The following is a 22,742-nucleotide window of genomic DNA, read 5'->3' as shown; positions in this document are numbered from 1 at the left end:
GGGGAATTGTTAAGGACCATTCCTAAGTGAAGGAGCAAGCTAATTCTTTGAGAGCTTCGAGAGATTCACAGCTATGAATCATAACACTTGAAGGAGTTGTAAAGTAGCCTTTGACACAGATGTTCCTTGTGGATTTGGAATGAAATAAATTGGAGTCACGGGAGAACAGGAGAGAGGTCAGAGAACACAACTATCTCTCAGTCTCCTTGTATCATCATCATCCTCTCACCTGAAGAGATCCATTCTACAGGTCTGAGTTAGACCTCCAGCAGCCATTGGCTGTATCACAACACAATTACAAAACACTTCTCATACAAATAAAGTCAGCTAAACAATTGGAAAAAGATCAGTTGTTCATGGCTGGGCCAAGCTTATATAATAAAAATGATAATTTTGCCTAAATTGCTCTACTTTTTCAGTGCCATATCAATCAAACTGCCAGAAAATTATCTTGTAGAACTAGAAAAAACAAGAACAGAATTAATTTGGAAGAACAAAAGGTCAAGAATATTGAGAAAATTAATGAAAAAATACAAAGGATAGTGGCTTATCAGTACCACACCTGAAACTATATTATAAAGCAGCATTTATCAAAACCATTTGGCAATAGCTGATAGAGCGGTGGATCAGTGGAATAGATTAGACACACATGAAACAATAATCAAGCAATCTAGTATTTGATAAACCCCAAACTTTAGCTTCTGGAATAAGAACTCACTATTTGACAGAAATTTCTATGTCAATAACTTGGCATAAACCTACATCTTACACCCATACAAAAATAAGGCCAAAATGAATACATGCTTTTGGCATTAAGGATGATACCATAATCAAATTAAGAGAACAAGGAATAATTTATCTATCATATCTTTGGAGAAGGGAGGAATTTATGACCAAAGAGAATACTACAAAAAGCAAAATGGACAACTTTGATTACATTAAATTTAAAAATGTTTTTGCACAAACAAAACAACTGGTAAAGGTCTCATTTCTAAAATATATAAAGAATTGTGTCAAATTTACAAGAATACAAGTCATTCCCTAATTGAAAAATGGTCAAAGGATATAAACAATTTTCAGATGATGAAATTAAAACCATTTATAGTTATATGAAAAAAATGCTCTGAATCACTATTTATTAGGGAAATGTAAATTACAGCAACTCTGAGATACCATCTTACATCTTTCAGACTGGCTAAGATGACAGAAAAAGATAAGGATAAATGTTGGGGGAAATATGGGAAAACTGGGACACTAATGCATTTTTGGTGGGGTTGTGAAATGATGCAACCATTCTGGAGAGCAATCTAAAACTATGTCCAAAGGGCTATAAAACTTTGCATCCCCTTTGACCCAGAAGTGCCATTACTGGGTCTGTGTCCCAGGAAAACCATGAAGGAGAGGAAAAGATCCATATGCTCACAAATGTTTATAGCAGCTCTGGTAACAAAGAATTGGCAAAGGAGTAGGTATCCATCAATTGGGGAGTGGCTGAACAAGTTTTGGTACATGAAAATAAAATGATGAATAAGCTAATTTTAGAAAGGCCTGGAAAGATTTACATGAATTGATCCTGAGTGAAACAAGCAGAACCAAGAATTCATTGTACACAATGACAGCAAGAATGTGCAATGATCAACTAGGAAAGATTTAATTCTTCTCAGTGGTACAACATAATCCCAATATACTTTGGACAGAAAATGCCATCTGCATCCAGAAAAAGAACTAAGGAGGCAGAATGTAAATCAACACATACTATGTTCACTTCCTTTTTTCTGTTTGTTTTTTTTAAATCTCTCCTATGGTTTTTCTCTTTTGTTCTGATTTTTCCCTCCCAACATTATTCATAAAGCAATGTTAAAAAAAATCTCAAAACAAAAACTAAATTCCCCCCAACAGAGCATATAGGGATTTATATGACTGTTTAGAAAAGAAGATATACTTATTATATGCAAGTCCAAGTGATAAGTTCAAATCTGGCTTGATATCCATAGAATGTATAAATAAATAAGGAAATGTCTTTAGCACTTTAGAGGAAATCCCAATGGAGGTTATATTGAATAAAGTGGACAAGATTCATTTAGGATCAAAATGTTAAAAAAAGAAGAAGAAGAAGAAAATGTCCTTTGATATTTATCCCTAAAACCATAACACATTGGTAATAAAGTCAACAGGAGATCTTAAGTCAAAGAAATAAATTTGAATTATGTATCACTGAGAGTTAGTAAGTTGGTATTTTTGACTAGATAATTTATTTGAAAAGATATTATGCTTAATTCCAAAAGAACAGACTAGATAATGATGATGACAGAGAAACATTGTATATTGAAAGGAAGGAAACCTATAATGCTTTTGTATAACTCTCTTTTATCTATCCTAGTCCTTTGAATAAAGTATAATTGAAGTCAAATCAATAAGCATTTATTAATCACCTACTATGTGCTAGGCATTGCGCTAAGTTCTGAGAGTGCACTCTTTCATATCTGTATTCTAGTCACTTAAAATGGATTTCATAGTAATTTTTCATATTGGTAGAATAATAATGAGAATAAATTATAGCTAGGTTTATAAAATTCTAAATCTTTTCTTGGATAAACTGCCTGCCAGCAAGCTAGTTTTAAAACATGGGCTTCAATATGTGTAATTCCTACATAATTGCTAGTCATTGAGATAAGAAGTAATCAAAATAAAACAAAACCTTGCATTCTTAACTCAAAAGTAATTTTTATAGCTGCTTTATTTAGTTCACCCTGCTTATTAAATTGTTCATTCAAATTCTTATAATCTAAAGATTTCTATTTCTCTTTTTTCTGTCTTTGTAAGAATTCCAGATAGGGAGTTTTGAGTGAGATTTGAAATAACCTACCATCCCTACACAGCTTTCTGGCCATGTTTTTGTATCTATTCCTCTACTGAATAATTGCATACATGTTCTTTCCTAGATGGTGTTCATTTGTGTTGAAATTTAGAAAGTATACTTTGAGTGGAAAATTTAGAAATTGATATATTTTTGTCTCTACAGATTTTTTTAAAGGTAAAACAGTTTTTAATCATTGGCTACCTGGGATATGTTATAGTAATATTACCTTTCAGCTAGTATCTGAGGCAACATTCAACAAAAGCACTCTGGTGGAATACAGTGGTATAAGTCATGAACCCAAACACCATAGAACAGGTGAGTTTACTAAAAATCAAAATTATATCAGCAAAATGATTAAATTACAAGGAATGCACAATGTGACCTTTTCTTCACTGTCTTTCTACATGTTTTATATAAGTTTCAAAAAATACATTTTTACAAGAATAAACATAAGTGGAACTATTGTATTAATATTTATATAATAATCTAATAAATGTTTTCTATTAGTTTAAAGGATCATTATTCCAAGTAAATTTTAAAGACAATATATTACAATCACAAATCTTAAAATGACCATATATCATATGCTAGTAACTAAGACTAAAGAACATGAGAGAATATATATAAGATGTCATGAGGAAATTTCTAAAAATAAATACATTTTATGAAACATTAATTAGTGTCTACTTTTTGAAAGTTAGAAGTGGCTTAAAACAAGCTATTTATTACACTATCTTTTAACATAAATAGAAAAGAAAACATTTTAGTATAGGTCTTTTTGAAGGTAGAAAATCAGACTTTGAGTAAAAGTACATTTAAAGTATTATTAACATAATTTCATAAATGCATCAATATATGTATATATGTATAATAAGTAAATGAATAAAGTCATGTATTTGTGTATTTAGTCCACTATTGAATACATTGGTCTTTTTCATTAACAATTATAATCTAGGGAGAAAACAATTATAATCTAGACTAGGGCCTCTTAAACTTTTTCCACTGATGATCCACTTTTACCCAAGAAATGTTCATATGACCCCACGTGTATAGGTATATAAAATAAGTGTACAAGCCAAACATTTACTGATAATAAACCATAACTTTGTGGCCCCTCCCATTCATTTATGACACCTATATGAGGTTGAACCACAGTTGAAGAAACTTTGGGCTAGATGATACAAAGCCATTTCAACTAAGTAATTAATGGTTTACATAAAAAAAGGAAGCAGTTTGATATGGAAGAATAAATATTGGACTGTGAGAAATAAGACTACAAAATCATAGCATTTCCAAATTGGAGGAGACCTCAAGGTTCATTTATTTCAATATGTAGCTGAAAAGGAATCCTCTCTATCTCATGCATGACAAACGATTATTCCATTTTTGCTTAACAGTCTCCAAAAGTCACTACTTTTCAAGGTACTCTTTTGGATAACTTTAATTGCTAGGACATTTCCCCTAATATAGCAATAAAATTTACTACCTTGCAATTTCCCCTCACTGCTTCTGGTTCTTTTCACACTGTTAACAATCAGAATAAATATTCCAGGTGATAGACCTTCAAATACTATAATACAACTTTTCTGGATGTGCTACCTTCTTCCCATCCCAGGCTGCTCTTTTCCAAATTGAACATTCTTAGTCTTTAAAACTAATCTTTATATGGCTTAAGCATGAGATCCTTCCTCATCCTAGTTATCCTTCTCCTTTTTTCTCTCCAACTTATCAAAGTCCTTCCTAATAGGTGGACCCGGAACTACACCAGTATTCTAAGTTTGGTATTACCAAGCCAAAGTACAACAAGGCTATCATCCCTCTATTTCTGAATGATGTTTTCCTTAATGTAATCAAAGATAGACATTTTTTTGATTGTCATATAAAACTATTGTCTCATATTGAGTTTACAATTCCACAACAAACAGCTCTCTATGCTCAGTCCCTATCTCATATTTACAAAGTTATTTTTTTAGAATGTAAACATGAGATTTCATATTTATTTCTATTAATTTCATCATCTCATATTTTGCACAATGTTCTGTATATTAAGATATATTTGATTCTTGACTGGTGTTCAAATGTTGTCTGTGCTTTCCAGTTTTCTGACATCTGCAAATTTGATAAGCACTGTTTTTATCCAATTAATTTGTAAAAATTTTAAATAGCATGAGGCTAAGGAGAGATTCTGGGAGAAATTATTGGAGTTGCCTTTCCAAAATGATGTTAAAGACTACATTTTAAGTCCAGCTAGTGACCTAGTTTCACATCACTTCATCTTTTCCACAAAATGGCATGAGTGACTTTATGAATTTTTTTTATAAGTAATCTCTTCTTATAGAATTCCCTTGATCTACCAACATTTTTTTAAATAAAGTTAATCTGACTTTGTTATCACCGCTTTCCTTTTCTATCTGTTCCTTAACCAATACTTAAATGATACATTTTAAAATTTTCTAGGACTTCTGTCACATTCATCATTCACTTTCATGTAGTTTTCAAACTCTTTACATATATATATATATATATATATATATATATATGTGTGTGTGTGTGTGTGTGTGTGTGTGTGTGTGTGTGTGTGTGTGTGTAAAATATCTATTTCCCATCCAGGAGAATCTCTTTCTGCAACTTTCAAGGGTCAAAGACAAGGACTATCAGTCACATTTGTCTGTTATTCTAAAGTTGTAGTTCATTTGGACTAGGTAATTTGAACTTGTCTTAGACATCAAGATAATATGCTATTATCTTCTTGTTTATCTCGGGAACCAACTGCACATATACATCTCTCTATCCTTTCCAATACAAATAGCATTCTGATTGGGAAAGAAAGCAGAAGAAAAAATTAGAATAGTTTTACTGTCTTTTTTTGTCTATCATTGACTCAGCTAATTCATGTTCCATCATCCCTCTTTTCAGCAATGTAGCTTTTTAAAAATCATTTTGTTGTTTATAGACTTTTCCCCTGGTTTTATTAGTTTTAACAATTGTTCTTTTTGTCTTGTCTCATGTGCCTTTGCTTCAACATGCTAAAGAAATCTCTTTTTAAAAATCTAAGTCATTTAATGAGCCTCCTATATGTCCATAGTGGGATAATTTATATTGCCATCTATATCAGCAACTCCCTCTTTTTTTCTTTGTCATTTTCTTTGTTTTCATTATTTCATTCTTATACTTTCCCATACTTCCTGGCTTTCTCTATAAAATTTTAGTCCAGAGAATATTACTGTGAGCCCTTTGAAACCTGTATTCCCCCAAATCTAAGGTGTAATCAAGACTATTACCTACTTTGGTCTACTTAGAAATTCTTGGATAGAATAATAACTCTTCCTATCCGAAAATTTCCTAAGAAAATTTTCCTACAAAGAAAAGAAAGTTTCTCCTTGCTAGTGATAATTCATACCAGAATAGAATTTCTTTTCCTTCATTTTTAAAGCAATAAATCAGAAAGAGAAGTCAATAAATCATCATCTACTCTGAATTTGGCAGCGACAGAGAGTTTTAGAAGACGTCTGTATAATTTCAGTATATGAAAACTACTACATCATACTTCTGTGTTAAAATTGTGATGTGATTACCAAAATCTTTCTCCAATTCTTTCTTTTCAGGTCATATGCATTCTACTCTGATGACAATAGCATTAATGATTCTGCTTCTACATGACTTTATCCAAATGCTTTCCACATATTTCTACTCCAGTTCCTTGCTTTCCTCAAATGAATATGATTCTTCAATAATGTTATTTGATCCATCATCTCCCACTTTTATCTGTCTTTTTTTCTTTTGAACAAAGTATACTCTTCTTGCTCCATATTCTATTCATGAGTCTTATGGGTCTCCTTATATATCTATTACACTTATAAAATGAAATTTGCTTATTATATTATGTTTTATATATATATATATATATATATATATATATATATATATATATATATATATATATATATATATATATATATATATATATATATATATAAAATGAGACTGCATTATAGTCTTGGCTCTGTGACTAACTGATTGCATGACTTTAAACTAGGAAATTCATCTCTCTTGGCTACAGTTTCTTCATCAATAAAATGAAAACATAGAACTAGATTGATTACTTGAAAATTACTTGAAAATGCTATGATTCTGTAATTATCTGAAGTTCCACTTATATCCTCCTTATGCAATATGCCTCCAAAAAGTATGGTTTTTTCATGATTTTCAAATCAGCTTTATGTTTCAACAATTTGGGAAATCTTTTAAAATCATCTTTAATTAGATATATAGCATCAAGTCTCTACTAATACTTATTGTCACAAAACTGGGATAAAACATTTGTCCACACTAGATCAGACTGAAAATTTAATCTCTGTTCCTGTATTATTAGTCCACCAGGAGTTTTGAATTTTAATATGGGATTTGATTTATTACATACATATCTATGACCTGTAGATAACAGGATTAACTGTCATTAAGACATATACATTTATAGCAAGTGATATTAAAAAGTCCCCCCTTGCACTCTTATAGGTGCTATACTCTAGGGATCTACTGACTTTATCTTTGAGTTTAACTCTTCAGCAGTTTCTTGCCCCCAAAAGTAAATATTGTTGACTTTTCTCTAAGAAAGACATAGTACTAAGAAATGCGTCTATATCAAAATTAAAATGCTGGCAAATTATTTCTTTTAATATTACTTTGCTAAGGGAAAAGGTCAAATTACCACTTGAACAAAAATACTATCACAAATTAATTCTTTGAAAAGGAATGAGTATGATATGTTAATATATTTCAGTTATTGTGGTTACCAAATGATAAACTTCTGAATCTTTGAAAAATATTAAAGTTCAATATGCTCAAATGCATCTAGACATTACAATAGGTCTATTCATGTGTTAAGATACCACTCCATGTTGCATTTCTCACAAATTCTTGTGCAGATTATTCTTTAATTGGTTAGAATTTCTTTTATTATAATAAGATACAAGATATAAAAAACACAAGATATTTTTTTAAAAACAGGTCTCTCTTTCCAGCTCCTTTCCCACCTCAGAACATCTCTGTTCGAATTGTAAACCTGAACAAGAATAATTGGGAAGAAGAGAGTGGAAGTTTCCCAGATGAATCATTCCTGAAGCCACAAGATATTATTGAGAAAGAGAAATTGCTTCATTTTCCAGATGATCCTCCTGACATTTCCTCAGTCAACACTTCTTCTGGGTGGCCAGACTTTAACAGTAGTGATGAGGAAACAACTCTCCAACCATATTGGTGGGATAGTGAATCTGTAACGCCAGAAAGTGAAGATGAATTTGTCAATGTACTTCCCAGGGAAGAAAAAAATAATAATACCATTAGTCCAATTGAGAAATCAACATCAGCACCTCTATCTTTTTTCCCTGTGCAAATGATATTGAACTGGTTGCCCCCAAAGCCACCTACTGCCTTTGATGGGTTCCATATTCGCATAGAGAGAGAAGGTAAAGTATTAATTCTTTGTTATTATTCAGATTTATTTCAGAAAGAAACTAGTTGGAAAGGGTAGAATGAAGTTCAGGAAATCATTGCTGAAGAGAAGAAACATAGGCTAAGAAAAAAAAAGTGTAAAGGTTCAAATTACTCCACTCAGGTTTTGCTCTGACTCTTTATTGAAACATGGAGGTAACCAAGGAATTTGCCAGTAGAATGCAGACTTTAGGCCTTATCAACCTGAAAAAAAAATACAACTACAGTGTTGGTGGTCTAAAACACCATATATTTACATATATTATTTGTAAGGCAACCTGTGATTTCATTAATATAAGGAATTTTCCAATAAAAAAACTCCCACCAATGAAGACCAGCAAACCTCATGAATTAAATGAGAAATTTACATACACTCAATATATACACTTAATACATGTCAGATGAAGAATTTGAACTCAGGTTGCCTAGAATTGGAGGCTAGCTCTCTGTTACTATTTGCCTAATAATATTAATAATAAAGAGCAGTTGTAGCAACAACAATGATGATAATAATAATAAAGCAATTTTACTTGGATATTTAAAGTCAGTTCTACGGCTTATATCTTCTCATTCTAAGTCAATTATTGTTTCTATTGGATTATACTGGCATAGATCCTAGAAAATGCACATTGCTTCACTTCCTCAATGATTCTACTCCATCAGGCAACTGAGAAAGACCTGGAATTAAATATCTTACTTTTATAATTTAGAGAAAGGGACAACAGAGCCTTGACAAAAGATCTATTTTCTTGCATCCTTATTATGTTCTTCCTTAGCACATGATACCTTTGCAAGATGGCAAGTTTCATTGTAATTATTAGTTCTGTGTCATGTCTACAGAATACAGAGTTCCTTACTCTTCTGAAGTGTATTACCCTCAATGCTTCCCATCATTGGCATTTTTCCACAGAGCAGCTGTGAACTAAAGCAGGAAAGACATAGCAGATGGTACTTTCACTGTAGCTACTAAAATTCTATCTTGTGTCCATTTATTCAGCATCTGGTACCTAGTTTTCCATTTCAGCACACTTGTTTATTACGGCAATGCTGTTACATTTGACTAATTTAAGTAAAAGAATTGAATACTATTTTTTAAACATCATACTGATTGATACTCCCATTTGTTTTTAAAAGTCTTCTTTGAATTTTTAATACATGTATTTATTTGTTATATGTCTTCATACAGGTCATATGAATGACACCTTTGTCATCAGAGCAGGTCCTTGGAGTTAGCTAGTCTTATATGCAAGGAACAACAAAGAAGCAATATCACTGAATCATAGAGGATTTGATCCTGTTTTGTTTAGTAAAAGAATAAGCAATTGACCCCATTTTGTTTAATAAAAGAATAAGCAATTAGCCTTGTTTTGTTTAATAAAGGAAAAAATTGTGGATTTTCCTGTTCCAGATAATGAACAGTATCTAAATATTAAGTAAGATATATATGTATATATGGTTTCTGTCTAAATATATAGAGATAGCTTGGTTCACACGTGGTTTGGAGCCCAGTATAGTTGCCTCAGGAGATTACTCAGTAATCTCTTATGATTTGGAAATCTAGCATCCCTCTCTTACTGTACTTGTACATTTTTTTTTCTACTACTACAATGCATCTCCTGTGTCAAAATTTGAAGGCAGGATCACATCTTATCATGACCACTAGGTGAAGCTATAATGCCCAGAGTGTGGAACCTGGAGTCAGGAAGACTCATTTTCCTGGAGTTCAAATGAAGCTTCAGATACTTCCTACCTGTGGGATCCTGAGCAAGTCACTTAACCTGTTTGACTCAATTTTCTCATCTGTAAAATGAGCCGGAGAAAGAAATGGCAGACCCCTCCAGTATCTTTGTCAAAAAAACAAAACAAAACAAAAAACCCAAATGGGGTCACAGTCAGACATAATTAAACAATAGCACCTTTCTTAACAATCTTTTGTATTCTCACAGTGCTATTTTTAAAGGAGAAACGCAGTAGATAAAAATAAGTTTTAGTGTATAGATTTTGATGACTATTTTGGCTATTTAGGACTGCATTGGGTTGGAGGAGTTTATTGACATGCTTGGCAACTGAATTCCAGAAAAAAACAAAAAAAGGTATTGTTCTATATCTAAAATAGTTCAATAAAGAGCAGACATTTTGGATAAGTAAATCTCTCAATTTAAATTTTACTGCCACTGTAACTTTATATGATGCTCATATTTCCTGTCATGGCTTTTGTCAAATTTTTTTTTTTTTTTTTGCTCTTGTCAAACATTATTGACTTTTTGTTGTTGTTGTTTAGTTGTTTTATCCATGTTTGACATTTTGTGATCCTATTTAGGATTTTCCTAGGAAAGATACTAGAGCAAATTACTATTTCCTTCTCCAGATTATTTTACAGATGAGGAAACTGAGGCAAGTAGAGTTAATAACTTGCCCAGAGTCACACAGCTAGTAAGTCTCTAAGACCATATCTAAACTCAGGAAAAAGAGTTTTCTAGACTTCAGCTTCTACACTCTGCTGTACCACCTAGCTACTTCTGTTCTTAAGACTAGACATCCACTTTCTGGTGGGTCTTGTAGTCTTTATTTTCTGAATAGTCCACCCATTCTGGATTTTAAGCCATCCCTTCCTAGACTCATTGTACAGTAGAAAAAATATTTTGTTTAGAATTGGAGGATCTGGATTTGAATCTTGACTTTGTCGTGTGATCTTGGCAAACCTTTTTTACCTCTCTAGATTTTAGTTTATTCATCTATAAAATGAAGGGGTTGAGCTAAGTAACCCACAGATTCCTTCCAACTCTATGTATATGATTCTAAAACCTTGAGTCACCATTTTTTGAGATAGAATAGAGAAAATAAAATGGTGCAATGGATAAAGTGGTCTAAAACTAGGAATAGCTTAGATACTTACAAGCTATGTAACTTTGGACAGAAACCCCTGTCTACTTCAAATTCTTCATCTCTAAAAAAAGATTGTTATGAGAATCAAATGAAGTAATTGTAAAGTAGTTAGCACAGTCCTTGGCACATTATAAGTGCTATTTAAATGTTAACTATTATTATAATTATTTTTTTTATAATTTTTATGGAAGAAGCACTGGATTTAGTGTAGAACATATTATTTTGAAACACTTCTTAATTTTATGACCTTGGATTAACTTCTTTGAGCCTTAGTTTTTTCATCTATAAAATGGAGAAAATATTACTTGTATGCTTACCTCATAAGACAGTTTTAAATAACAAAGGAGGGAATAAATATGAGAAGTTCTATATAAGTTGGTCATTACTAGCCTTATTTGTCAAATGAAAAGAACTGAAGTTCACTCCTAAATGAAAATATATTTCCAGCCATCACAAATGCAAGATTTTTTTTCATCTCTCTTCTGTTTTTTTTTCTGCTCTTGCCATATTTGACTGAAAATAGGATCTATGTAGAAAGCTCAGAATTTTCTTTCTTGCTGCCTATTCCCTTGAAAACTCAATCAGCCTTTTATCCTATTGCTAAGTGGTTTTTTTGAAGGCTAGTTGTGACATAAACTTCAGATCATGACTTCAAATGAGAAAGTAAGCAGCTGGAAAGGAACTTTGATGTAATGAAGACTCAGTTTTACTGCAGATGTTCTTGTCACAAATGACAGAAAATATTTTATTTCTAGCTTGAAATGTCTAAAGATATTCTCAAAGACATTCCAGGCTATTTAATGAATCCTAAAACAGCAATAGGATCTTCTGTTGTGGTTAATTTTCATTCCTTATTCATTGAGGATTATGTGGATGATCTTCCTAAATATTCACCTTTTCCCATCTGGAACAAGTAATTTTGCCATAAAGATAAAAGGAATATATATACATATACACACACATATGTATATATATATATATACATATGTGTATATATATGTAAATCTAGAAATTGAGTATATATATATATTATAAATTTCTAGATTTACAGATTTGAACATTCACATATAAAAATGAAATTTGAAATCTATGTTTTATTACCTTTATGTCAGCCTTTGCTTAGAATCGAGTCAATAAGTATATATTAGGCATCTTCTTGTGCCAAGTACTGTGCTACATTCTGCAAATACAAAGAAAAACAAAATAATTTGTGCTTTCAAAAAATTCACAGTTTAATGGAGAAAACAGCATGAAAACAACCAAGTACAAACAAGATCTATACAGGGGTTCATTAACAGATATAGGTCACTAGCACTAAGGAAATGACAAGTTTTTGCAGGGAACTGTGGGATACTAATATCACTATATAATAGAGTATGTGGAGGGGAGAAAACTATAAGACTAGAAAGGTAAGAAGAGACCTGATTGTGAAAGTCTTTAAAAGCTATGATGAGGATTTTTATTTGTTTGTCTCCCTATTGGGGAAGGGCATGGTAACATGGTCTGATCTGTGCTTTAGGAAGATCAATTTGGTAGCTAAGTAGATGGACAGAGATAATATTTGACCTGATAAACTTAATTAGCAGCTCCACAGTTCCCATACCTTCTATACATATTTTTCCAGATAATTTTTATTTAATCTCAAATTACAATAAAATCCATATTTTCTTTTTTATGATTTAGAAAACTCTACTGAATTTTTGACAGTGGACGAGGAAGCACATGAATTTGTCACTGAACTGAATGAACCTGGGAAATATAAATTATCTGTGACAACTTTTAGTTCCTCTGGATCTTGTGAAACTCGGGGAAGTCAATCAGCCAAATCAATTAGTTTTTACATCAGTAAGTACCAATGAAAGGCAATGTTAGCTATGCAAGTAAAAAGATTGATAATACTTCAGATTTTTTATTGAGCTTAGGGGACTCTGTGAAGTCCATAAGAACTCCTTTGAATTTATGTGAAACTTTTATAATAATAATCAACACTTATCAGGTGTTTTATTATGTTCCAGACACTGTGATAAGGCAGTGGGGATACAAACAAAAAGAAGGAAGGAAACATACAAGATAACTACAGAGTAATTGGAAGATACCTTTAAACAGTATTTAGAATGAATTTCTGATGTAAGAGAAAATATGGAGGTCCTAAAACAAAAATGTTCATCTAATCCACTTATCAGTCTAGGGAAGGTTTATTTCCCAAAGGAAGTTCAGAGAACAGTGATCCTTCTAGATCACACCACAAAATGCTGTATTTAAAAAAATAATATCTTTTTTAGCCAAACCTCCGAAATTATAGACTTTTTGAAAAGTTTTAAGTCATTTGTTTTGCTCGATCAGAAAGCCATTCATGGAGTTTTGATTTATATAGAGAAAACCTATAGAGAGGCTCTATATAGAAAAAGGAGATGGAGAACAATTCAGTCACTTTTTAGCGATGGAAATATCACTCTAATTGCTTAAAGAAGTTTGTAGATCTTTTTTATTTTGCAAAAATAAAAACAAATAATGAAATGATTATGAAGTTTTTGCTATGAGGCTTCGATCCTCCAAATCTTCATTATCAAACTTGATGAAATTACTATTTTTATTGTATTTAATAAAAATTTCTGCATAATTTTTGAGGTTTAAGTAAAGAGCATTAAGATGACTTGCATCCTTTTTCAAATACAGTAATGTTACCCCTTGCAACTGAGAAATGTAGTATATATCCAACAGCTCAGCTCAAAGGATATCTCTTCCTGTAGTTCTTCTCTGACTTCTCCAGTAAAATTACAGTTTTCCTTCTCGGAATTCCTATTGCACCTTGCACTGTGTAATATGCACTGTGTCACTTTCTATTTTATGTCTTGCCTCCTCAACCAAATTATGAACACATTAAAGACAAGGGCCATACATCCAACTTTTCTTTTCTCTCCCACATAAGTTAGTACAGACTGGTTACATAGTAGGTACTTAGGGATTATAAAAAAACAAAAACAAAATATAGTTCTATTTTAGCAGGGAATTTTTAAAAACAATTTCTAATATGAGGGAATGATGCTAATGGTGTGATCTCAGGTCTGGGACCAATTTAAGTAAAGTCAACAAGAATTTATTAAGTGTCTACTATATATCAGTGCTGGAATTCAAAGAAAGACAAAACAAAATAAAACAAAAATGAGTATCTGCTCTCAAGGAGTTCACAGTCCGATAGAAAAAACAATAAGCAAATTATTATGAACAAACATTGCATAAATTGGAGATAATCTCAGAGAGAAGGAACTAAGAATTCGAAAATGGAAAAGCTTCTTTCAGAGCAAAAATTGAGACTTGAAGGAAATCAAGGAAGCTAGGAGACAGAGATGAAGAAAGAGAGATGGGAACAATGGGAAATTCTAGTTCCCTTCAAAGGATTGTACATCATTCAGGCAGTCCCTACTATAGAGGCTGCCCCTCTGTAGAACCAATCCTTTTGCTTACCTCAGATCCAACAGAATCACAGCTGCCTTATTTATCCTTAACTTCCTCTTATACTACTGAGATATAAGCTAATTGGAATCTATCTCAATTTAATCAGATTTTTATCTGCAAGAGACCCTGAGGATAAGAGTGCTCTAAGTATTGATGAAATGACTTCTTGAAGTGCCTGTTATCTAGTTAACAGATAAATTAATACAGATGCAAATAATCATTATCTTTTTAGTTAGGGATTTGTAAGAAAGTTCCAGAACCCAATAAACAATGGAAATGAAGCTCTCATTTCTTCATTTTAGAGAAAATTCCTTGAGGACAGGTGTTGAAGTTACAGTTGAGGAATATGGATAATGTCAGTCCAAAAGGCTCTCTCTATCTACTTCCTTTCACCTCCCTGAAATAACCTTTGACTGGGAGGAGAAAAAGAAGATAGGAAAAAAAAAATACATTTGCTAACCTGCTTTCATCTCTCTTGGTGTGAATTACTCACATGCTTCCTACTCCCACTTGAATATTGCAGGTCCTTTGGGAGAATGGATTGAAGAATTAACAGAGAAGCCTCAACATGTCCGTGTGAATGTTTTGAGCTCAACCACTGCCTTAATGTCCTGGACATCTTCTCAAGAGAATGACAACAATAACACAATTGTGTCTGTTGTATCTCTAACCTGCCAGAAACAAAAGGAAAGTCAAAGACTTGAAAAACATTATTGTACTCAGGTAAAAAAAAAAAAAAAAAAAAAAAAAACCCTCCCCATAGGCTCAGAATAGTGTTGCTAGAAACTAGAAGAATCTGAAATAGTTTTGTCTGGCACTATTGAAGTTTTTAAATTTTTGTTGACATGTTTAAAATTTGTTGTTTCCACTGAGGAGACTTGTTTTGAATATTGACTCAATTCCATTTTAAGGCTGTTCTTATTGATAGTGTTCTGTGAAAGGTATGAGGTTATATACAAGGGAATGCAAGGACAAATATAGGTCAGAAAGTGCCACCCAGTTAGGCTTAGAGTCAGAAATACTTGAGCTCAAATCTTCTCCCAGAGATTTGTTAACTACATTTTTCTGGGAGACTCACTGCCTTCAGTTTCCTCAGTGGCAAAAGGGAGTAATAATCTATCTTTCAGAGTTCTTGTGAGGACAAAATGAGAAAACATTTGTTTATGAATTATAAAACACTGTAAATCTTAGATATTATTATTGTTGTTGTTACTATTAAGGAACGTAATGCCAGAGTTTCTCAGTGGAGTTGGGGAGAGTATCACTGATCCAATCAGGAGATGGGTGTTGCTAAGAGTATAATTTTTACAAATCCCTCCTTTACTATTTTCTTTTTGCCTTGAATCCTAGTAGAGAATTTAGGGACTCATCTTCCTGAGTTCAAATCTGGCTCAGATTCTTGTTTGCTGTGTGAATAGTAAGCCATTTAAACCTGTTTGCCTTCGTTCCTCATCTCTAAAATGAACCAAAGAAGGAAATGGCCAACCACTTCAGTAACTTTTACAAGAAAACCCTAAAAGGGGTCATGAAGACAAAACTGAAAACAGCTCAATAACAGTACCAATAGCACAAAATACATTAGAGGATTACAAAGCATAATGAGTCCTTAGAACCCATTAGGAGGAGTTGTTATAGACAGCAGTGGGAACAAGGAAGGCTTATCACAGTAATCTTGAGCAAAACTTTTCAGAAAGAATATAGTCAGAGCTCAAAAGTTGCTTGTTGAATTACTTAATAAATCAACACAACAAATATGCCTTTTCCATTTTTCTCCCTGTAATCAAACATCATGGAATCAATATTAAGTGGAATCATGTTAGAGATGAGGAATCCAAAGCCCAAATAACACAAAGGCCTAATATTGAGAAAAGTCCAACTAACTGATTCTTTTTGGTTTCATGAAGGCTTCCAATAGAACTAGAATCATAGACTTTCATATTCATAGCCATAGAGGCATCCTCAGTTCCTCATTCTCATACACCCTGAATTTCTCATAATAATATCATAGCTCTAGATCTGAAAGTGATGTCAGAGGACATTTAAGTCCCATTCCTTCATTTTACAAATAAAGAAATTGAGACTCAGAGACAGTAAATGATTTGTCCCAGATCACACAGGTAGTCCTCATCAGAGCTGGGTTTTAAATCCGTGTCCTCCAATGTCAGCTCAAGTGTTATCCACAATTCCATATTAATCAGTTGCCTACATTTGTTGATTCTATCTCTACAACATTCAACCCTTTCTTTCTATGAACATGGCCATTCTGCTTGTGTTGGCCTTAATCGATCTCTGGACAACTGCAGTGGACTCCTAATAATTGTCCCTACCTCAAGTCTTTCCCTTCCCTAATCTTCCTTGAATTTTGCTGAGTGATTTTCCCAATGCAAAGCTTTTTGCATGTCACTGTCCAGATTAATAAATTGTAGCACCTTCCTATTATCGTTAAGATCAAATAACTTCACTATTTGATATTTAAAGCCCTTTACAACACAATTCAGTTTTCAGTCATATATGTTATTTCCTTTCTTGCATTCTGTGATCCAACTCACCTGGTTTATAGATGTCATTGACACATAATAATCCATATCCCATTTCTATAACTTTACATCAATTGTCCCTCATTTCTGAAATGTACACTTAATTACCTCTTCCTTTTGGAAGCCTTAGTTTCCTTCAAAGCCCAGTTCAATCACTACTATATGAGGTCTTTTCTGATCCCCTCACCTAGCAGTACCAAATAGTTCATATTTTTCTGTACTTAAGTATTGATCTCCCCTGATAGAATGTGAGTTTCTATAAAGTGTAGACTTTCCCCCCTTTTGTTTTCTAATCTCCACCATAAGCAGTAAATTGCCTATTACCCAGTAAACATCTAATAAAATGATTATTGATTTCTTAATTGATAGTATACATTGATATAAAGAGGGAAGTATGTAGGAATATAGGGGTACCTGCAAAAGGCCACACTGGAGCAGGCAGATGGGAAGGATATGTTTTTTTCCACTAACTTCCCTTACAAACAGGATCTGCCTCACTGAATCAAATGATAGACTCTCCAGCCAAATCATATTAATCTTTAGAATTAGATGGAAGGAATTATATCATCAAATTACAGTGTTAGATTAGGTAGGAAATCAGAGGGAAGATAAGAAAAAACAATCCAGGCAAACAAATCCATGACAAACAAAGACATGAAAAGGGGAAAAAGGCAATAACAGGGCAAGTCCCCAAACTAGTGAGTAGCTAGGTGGTGCAATGAACAGAATGCTGATCCTGCAATCAGAAAGACCTAAGTTTAAATCTAAGCCCAGATACTTCTTAGCTATGTCACTCTGGCAAGTCATTTGAACTCTATCTCAGTTTTCTCATCTGTAAAATGGGGATATTAGCATTTACTCCCAAAGGTTTTTGTAAGGATCAAATAAGGTAATATTTGCAAAGTACCTAAAAATGTCTGGTACATAGAAAACCATCTGTAAATATTAGTGCAATATAATTGGTGTACAAAACTTAGGATAAGATTATGAGATAAAGCTAGAAATGTAAGGTGGTACTGTACTGAGGAGGGTTTTGAATGCCAGATAATGAATTTTGAATTATATTTGGGAAGAAATAGAGAGTCACTGAGGATTTTGATCAGGGTTGTAATCTAACCAAATATGTGCATAGACTGAACAAGAATGTTACTGCATTATTTTGTATGAAGAACATATCAGAAAGGGAAGAGAATGGAGACGGGAATATAGTAGAAAGTTATTACAATTGTTCATATGTTTGTGTTATTGATAATGAAAGCTTATACAATATCTCAAATTATCAAGCCTTAAATATTAGTTTATATGATAGATCACTTATCAATAAAATGTAAATTGCTTGATGACAGGGAACTTTTTTTTTAGCCTTATTCCTTGTATATAGTGAATTAATAAATATTTGTTGGATTAATTGAATTGGCTTACAATGGTAGTACTAATAGCATTAGAGAAAACATAGTAGCTGTGATAGATATTACACAGGCAGATGAGAAAAGAGGAGAAGTAAGAGTCAAAAGTAATCAACTCTCACTACAAGTTTGTTCTTCCAAATATCTCTCAGAATTTTTAGCTTCAGATCATTTATCATTTTAAATTTTATTTATTTATTTTATTTACATTTACTTTTCACTTATATATTTGTGATTATATTAGCTATTTATATTATTTATTATCATTTAAATTTATTTTTAAAAGAACACCAAAGATAAGGATTGGAAAAAATGATCTTCTGAACACAAGATTGCAATATAAAAATGTTGAGTTAAATTTCTTAAAAAGGCAACATGTTATGTTAAAAACTTGATCAAACTAGGAGGCAAGAGGTTTGTGTTCTAGTCCTCAGATCTGCCATTAATTAATGATGTGGCTTTGGGCAAATCATTTTGCCTCAAAGGATTTTGCAATTTGAATCTCTGTTTTCTCATCTACAGAATGAGATAGTTGGACTAAACTCCAAAATCTCTTATAATTCTACAATTCCATACTTCTAAAAGAAGAGAAACTACAGGAATCCAGAAACTGATTTTGGTTGATCATGATCTCTTTATGACACGTCAATTTAAGATGTTGAGTTACCCTTGTGGTCTTAAGAGATTTAGTTATTGTTACAGCTGATGTGTCTTTAGTACACTTAGTTCCAATTGACATTGAATTACACAAATGCTTATATCTTATCACATGATTTAAAAGCTGTGACTTTCTTACAGATTACTCCTTGGACTATAAATCATTTAATTTCTGAAAACTCAGCTACAGGGCACTGAATTTTATAGGTATCAGTAATTCATCAGAGACTTTCTGCATACTGTTAACAGTTCTATTTCATATATGATGTACCTACTTTAAAAATATTCCTAATGGACCTTTTTTTTTCCTTCAGGTTAATTCAAGTAAAAGCATCATTGAAAATCTGGTTCCTGGTGCCCAGTACCAGGTTGTGATTTACCTAAGAAAAGGTCCTTTGATTGGACCACCTTCAGATCCTGTTATATTTGCCATAGGTAATATTCAGAACACACGATTAAAATCCTTACTGATCTTTCTCAGATCAAAATTCCAAAGGGAGGGGCTTAGATTTGCACAAATATATCATTGTCATAGATAAGGTGTGCTAATTCACTGGTTTGCCTATTGGTAGATTATATTAATAACATTAATTATTAGCTCAATTATGACTATAAGAAAAAAGTTAAATTATTTAGCTTTGGTTCTGGAAAATATCAGTTGTCGAACAGATAAAATTTTGAAACAAAATTTTGAGGATATTAATACACCTGGGTTTTTGTCTTTCCCTTTTCCCCCCTTTCTTTCTCTTTTTGACCTTAGTCCCCACTGGAATCAAGGATTTAATGCTCTACCCTTTGGGTCCGACTGCCGTTGTTCTGAGCTGGACCAGGCCTTACTTAGGGGCATTCAGGAAGTATGTGGTAGAAATGTTTTATTTCAATCCTGCAACAATGATATCAGAGTGGACAACCTACTATGAAATAGCTGCAACTGTCTCCTTAACTGCTTCTGTGGTAATAGCCCCTTTACAAACTATCACACTGTTTCATATTTTGATTCATTGATTTATTCATTCATTCAATAAAGATTTAGTCTACTCTTACCTTATAATGTATGTATATGTATGTGTGTGTGTACATATGCATGATAATAAGACTTTTAATTGGCACAGTGAATAGAGCACTGAATTTAAAGTCAGGAAAACCTGAGTTCAAATTCAGCCTCAGGTACACATTAACTATGTGACCATGGGCAAGTCACTTAGCTACTATCTGCTTTTGTTTCCTCATCAGTAAGATGGGATAGTAATAGTTATCTATCCCCCAGGGTTGTCCTGAGAATTAAAAGACTTAATATTATAAAGTGCTTTGCACATTTTTATAATTTACTATAAAAGTAAATTCTAGCTATTATGTTTGTGTAGATATATATGTTTGTGTGTATCTCAATTTGCCCAATATATTCTTTAAAAATCTGTAAATCAAATTATAAGTTCATTGAAGTAATTTGTTACTGCAATTTTCTTTTTCTAATCAAAGTTCTTTTTTGTGATACTAACATGTACTCCCTAAATTATCTTAGGTATTAATATACCTAATATTAATATATATTAATATATTGGGTTGTTTAAGATAAAATTGTATAATACTTTTTGGAGGAAGATATAAGAAATACATGTGAGTCATTCAGGTAATAGTTGATAATCTTTATCACTGGACACTAAAATGGTAGGCTGGACAAATTCTCATAATACTATGTCTAGGATTGCATACCATTGTCATTTCTTCCTCAATGTTGGAAAGGATGAAGAAATTCAGATTTCTCTTCAAGTTATTAATAAAATATGAGATTGCATGATGTTAATGCTCTTCTTCTGGATTTTTTTTCTCAGTTCAGCAATGAAACTATGGTATTTTTCTATAATCTAAATTCCTGACACTTAACATAATCTGTTTGAGAAATTGATGGTACTCAGAATTTTGACTTAAAAATTTCCTGAAAGTAATTAAAGGACTAAAATGAAAGTCCTTTACAAATCTTCCATCAGTATAGGATGTGAATTGTTACCATCAATCATCATCACAGAACCAATTCTTGTGCTACTGATTCTCTCACAAACATGAGTTTTCCTTGGGAAAAGCTTTATAGAAATCACTTATCTTACAAAGAATGAGGCAGGGAAAAAGGATTAAAAAGGTGCTCAAATATCCACTTGTGAATATTTCTACTGTTAAACACAGACTTACATATGTCCTTCTCTGCTGTCTCCTTCTATTAGAAAAATGACCCTGGAATCCCAAAGGCTATGTCAATGAAGCCTAAGCTCTGGCATGTCCTACTAAATTATGTTCTCCAAGGACTAGTCTAGCTACTTACTGTGGAAAGGCTCGTTATCAGTAGGTTAGCCAGCCATAGATTAATAACTCCCTTGGTCATAATAACATTTAAAGCAGATTAGTATAAACTCAACTATAAACAGAGCCCAGGACTTCCACAGGAAGCAATTAGGTGGTTCAATGGATAGAGTGCTAAACTTGAAGTCAGGAAGACCTGGGATCAAATCCAATATCTCACTAGCTATATGTCCCAGGGCAAATCATTTATCTCATTTATCTCAGTTTCCCCATCTGTAAAATGAGTTGGAGGAAGAAGTGGCAAACTATCCCAGTAAATTTAACAAGAAAATCCATGAGCACTATTCATATTCTATAATCCAGGGATTACAAAGAGTTTCAACAAAGAAGGAAACAAAAGAAAAATACCAGGAAAATAAATAGTATGATGAATGGATAGTAGAAGATGGCAAATTAGCTAGAGGGAAGCAAAAACAAAATTAAATGTAGAAAACACAAATAAAAGTCCAGAGAGCAAAGAAGGACAAATTAGAGGAGACAATGTATTTTGTTTCCTTTTTAAAGAGTAAAACAAAGAAAAAGAAAGGAAATAAAGAAGAAACAGAATAAGGAGAGTCATAAATTTGAGAGTAACAAATGAGATAGATATGGATCATGGTGGAGGAATAAGAAAATGAAAGTAAAGAAACTTTTTTTTTTCCCCGAGAATGTTCAATAGGCATGGAACATGAGCATATGGCAACTCTTTCCTTATTTATACTATAAATTATTCTATAAGTTCTCTTCATGGCATTTTCTTAATATGATGCTAAAGCTTCAGATGAATCCTGAAGGCAAAATTAAATCCTAAACAGTTTGATTATTTTTAGTCAGCAAAAACCCCCAAAACTACCCCTCCACAAATCCCTGTGTTCTCAAAATATTCATTATTTTTTCCCTCTCTCTCAGTAGTTTTTTTTGTCTTTGTCTCCTGTTTCAGAGAATAGCCAATCTGTTACCAGCATGGTATTACAACTTTCGGGTTACCATGGTGACATGGGGAGAGCCAGAATTGAGCTGTTGTGACAGTTCTACTATAAGCTTCATAACAGGTGTGTTTTGTGTGGGAAGTGGTTACACAAGCATTAATTTGAGATGTGTGGCAAACTCTATCCC

The 22,742-nt window shown here is 32.5% G+C and overlaps 1 protein-coding gene across 2 annotated transcripts in view; it reads left to right on the top strand.

Moving 5' to 3' along the window:
- Nucleotides 1–22,742, top strand: part of PTPRO (protein tyrosine phosphatase receptor type O) — a 210,587-nt gene that overhangs the window by 107,293 nt on the left and 80,552 nt on the right. For both annotated transcript variants that reach the window (XM_074268963.1, XM_074268962.1), the window contains exons 4-10: nt 3,023–3,175; nt 7,882–8,325; nt 12,920–13,081; nt 15,216–15,415; nt 19,607–19,727; nt 20,053–20,246; nt 22,567–22,678. In XM_074268963.1, the coding sequence (XP_074125064.1) occupies nt 3,023–3,175; nt 7,882–8,325; nt 12,920–13,081; nt 15,216–15,415; nt 19,607–19,727; nt 20,053–20,246; nt 22,567–22,678 (1,386 nt within the window). The remainder of the gene's footprint in view (nt 1–3,022; nt 3,176–7,881; nt 8,326–12,919; nt 13,082–15,215; nt 15,416–19,606; nt 19,728–20,052; nt 20,247–22,566; nt 22,679–22,742) is intronic.

Source organism: Sminthopsis crassicaudata, chromosome 5 (assembly GCF_048593235.1).
Source record: "Sminthopsis crassicaudata isolate SCR6 chromosome 5, ASM4859323v1, whole genome shotgun sequence".
Classification (NCBI taxonomy): domain Eukaryota; kingdom Metazoa; phylum Chordata; class Mammalia; order Dasyuromorphia; family Dasyuridae; genus Sminthopsis; species Sminthopsis crassicaudata.
Note: the sequence above shows the minus strand (reverse complement) of the source record. Positions and strands in the feature narration are given on the sequence as shown.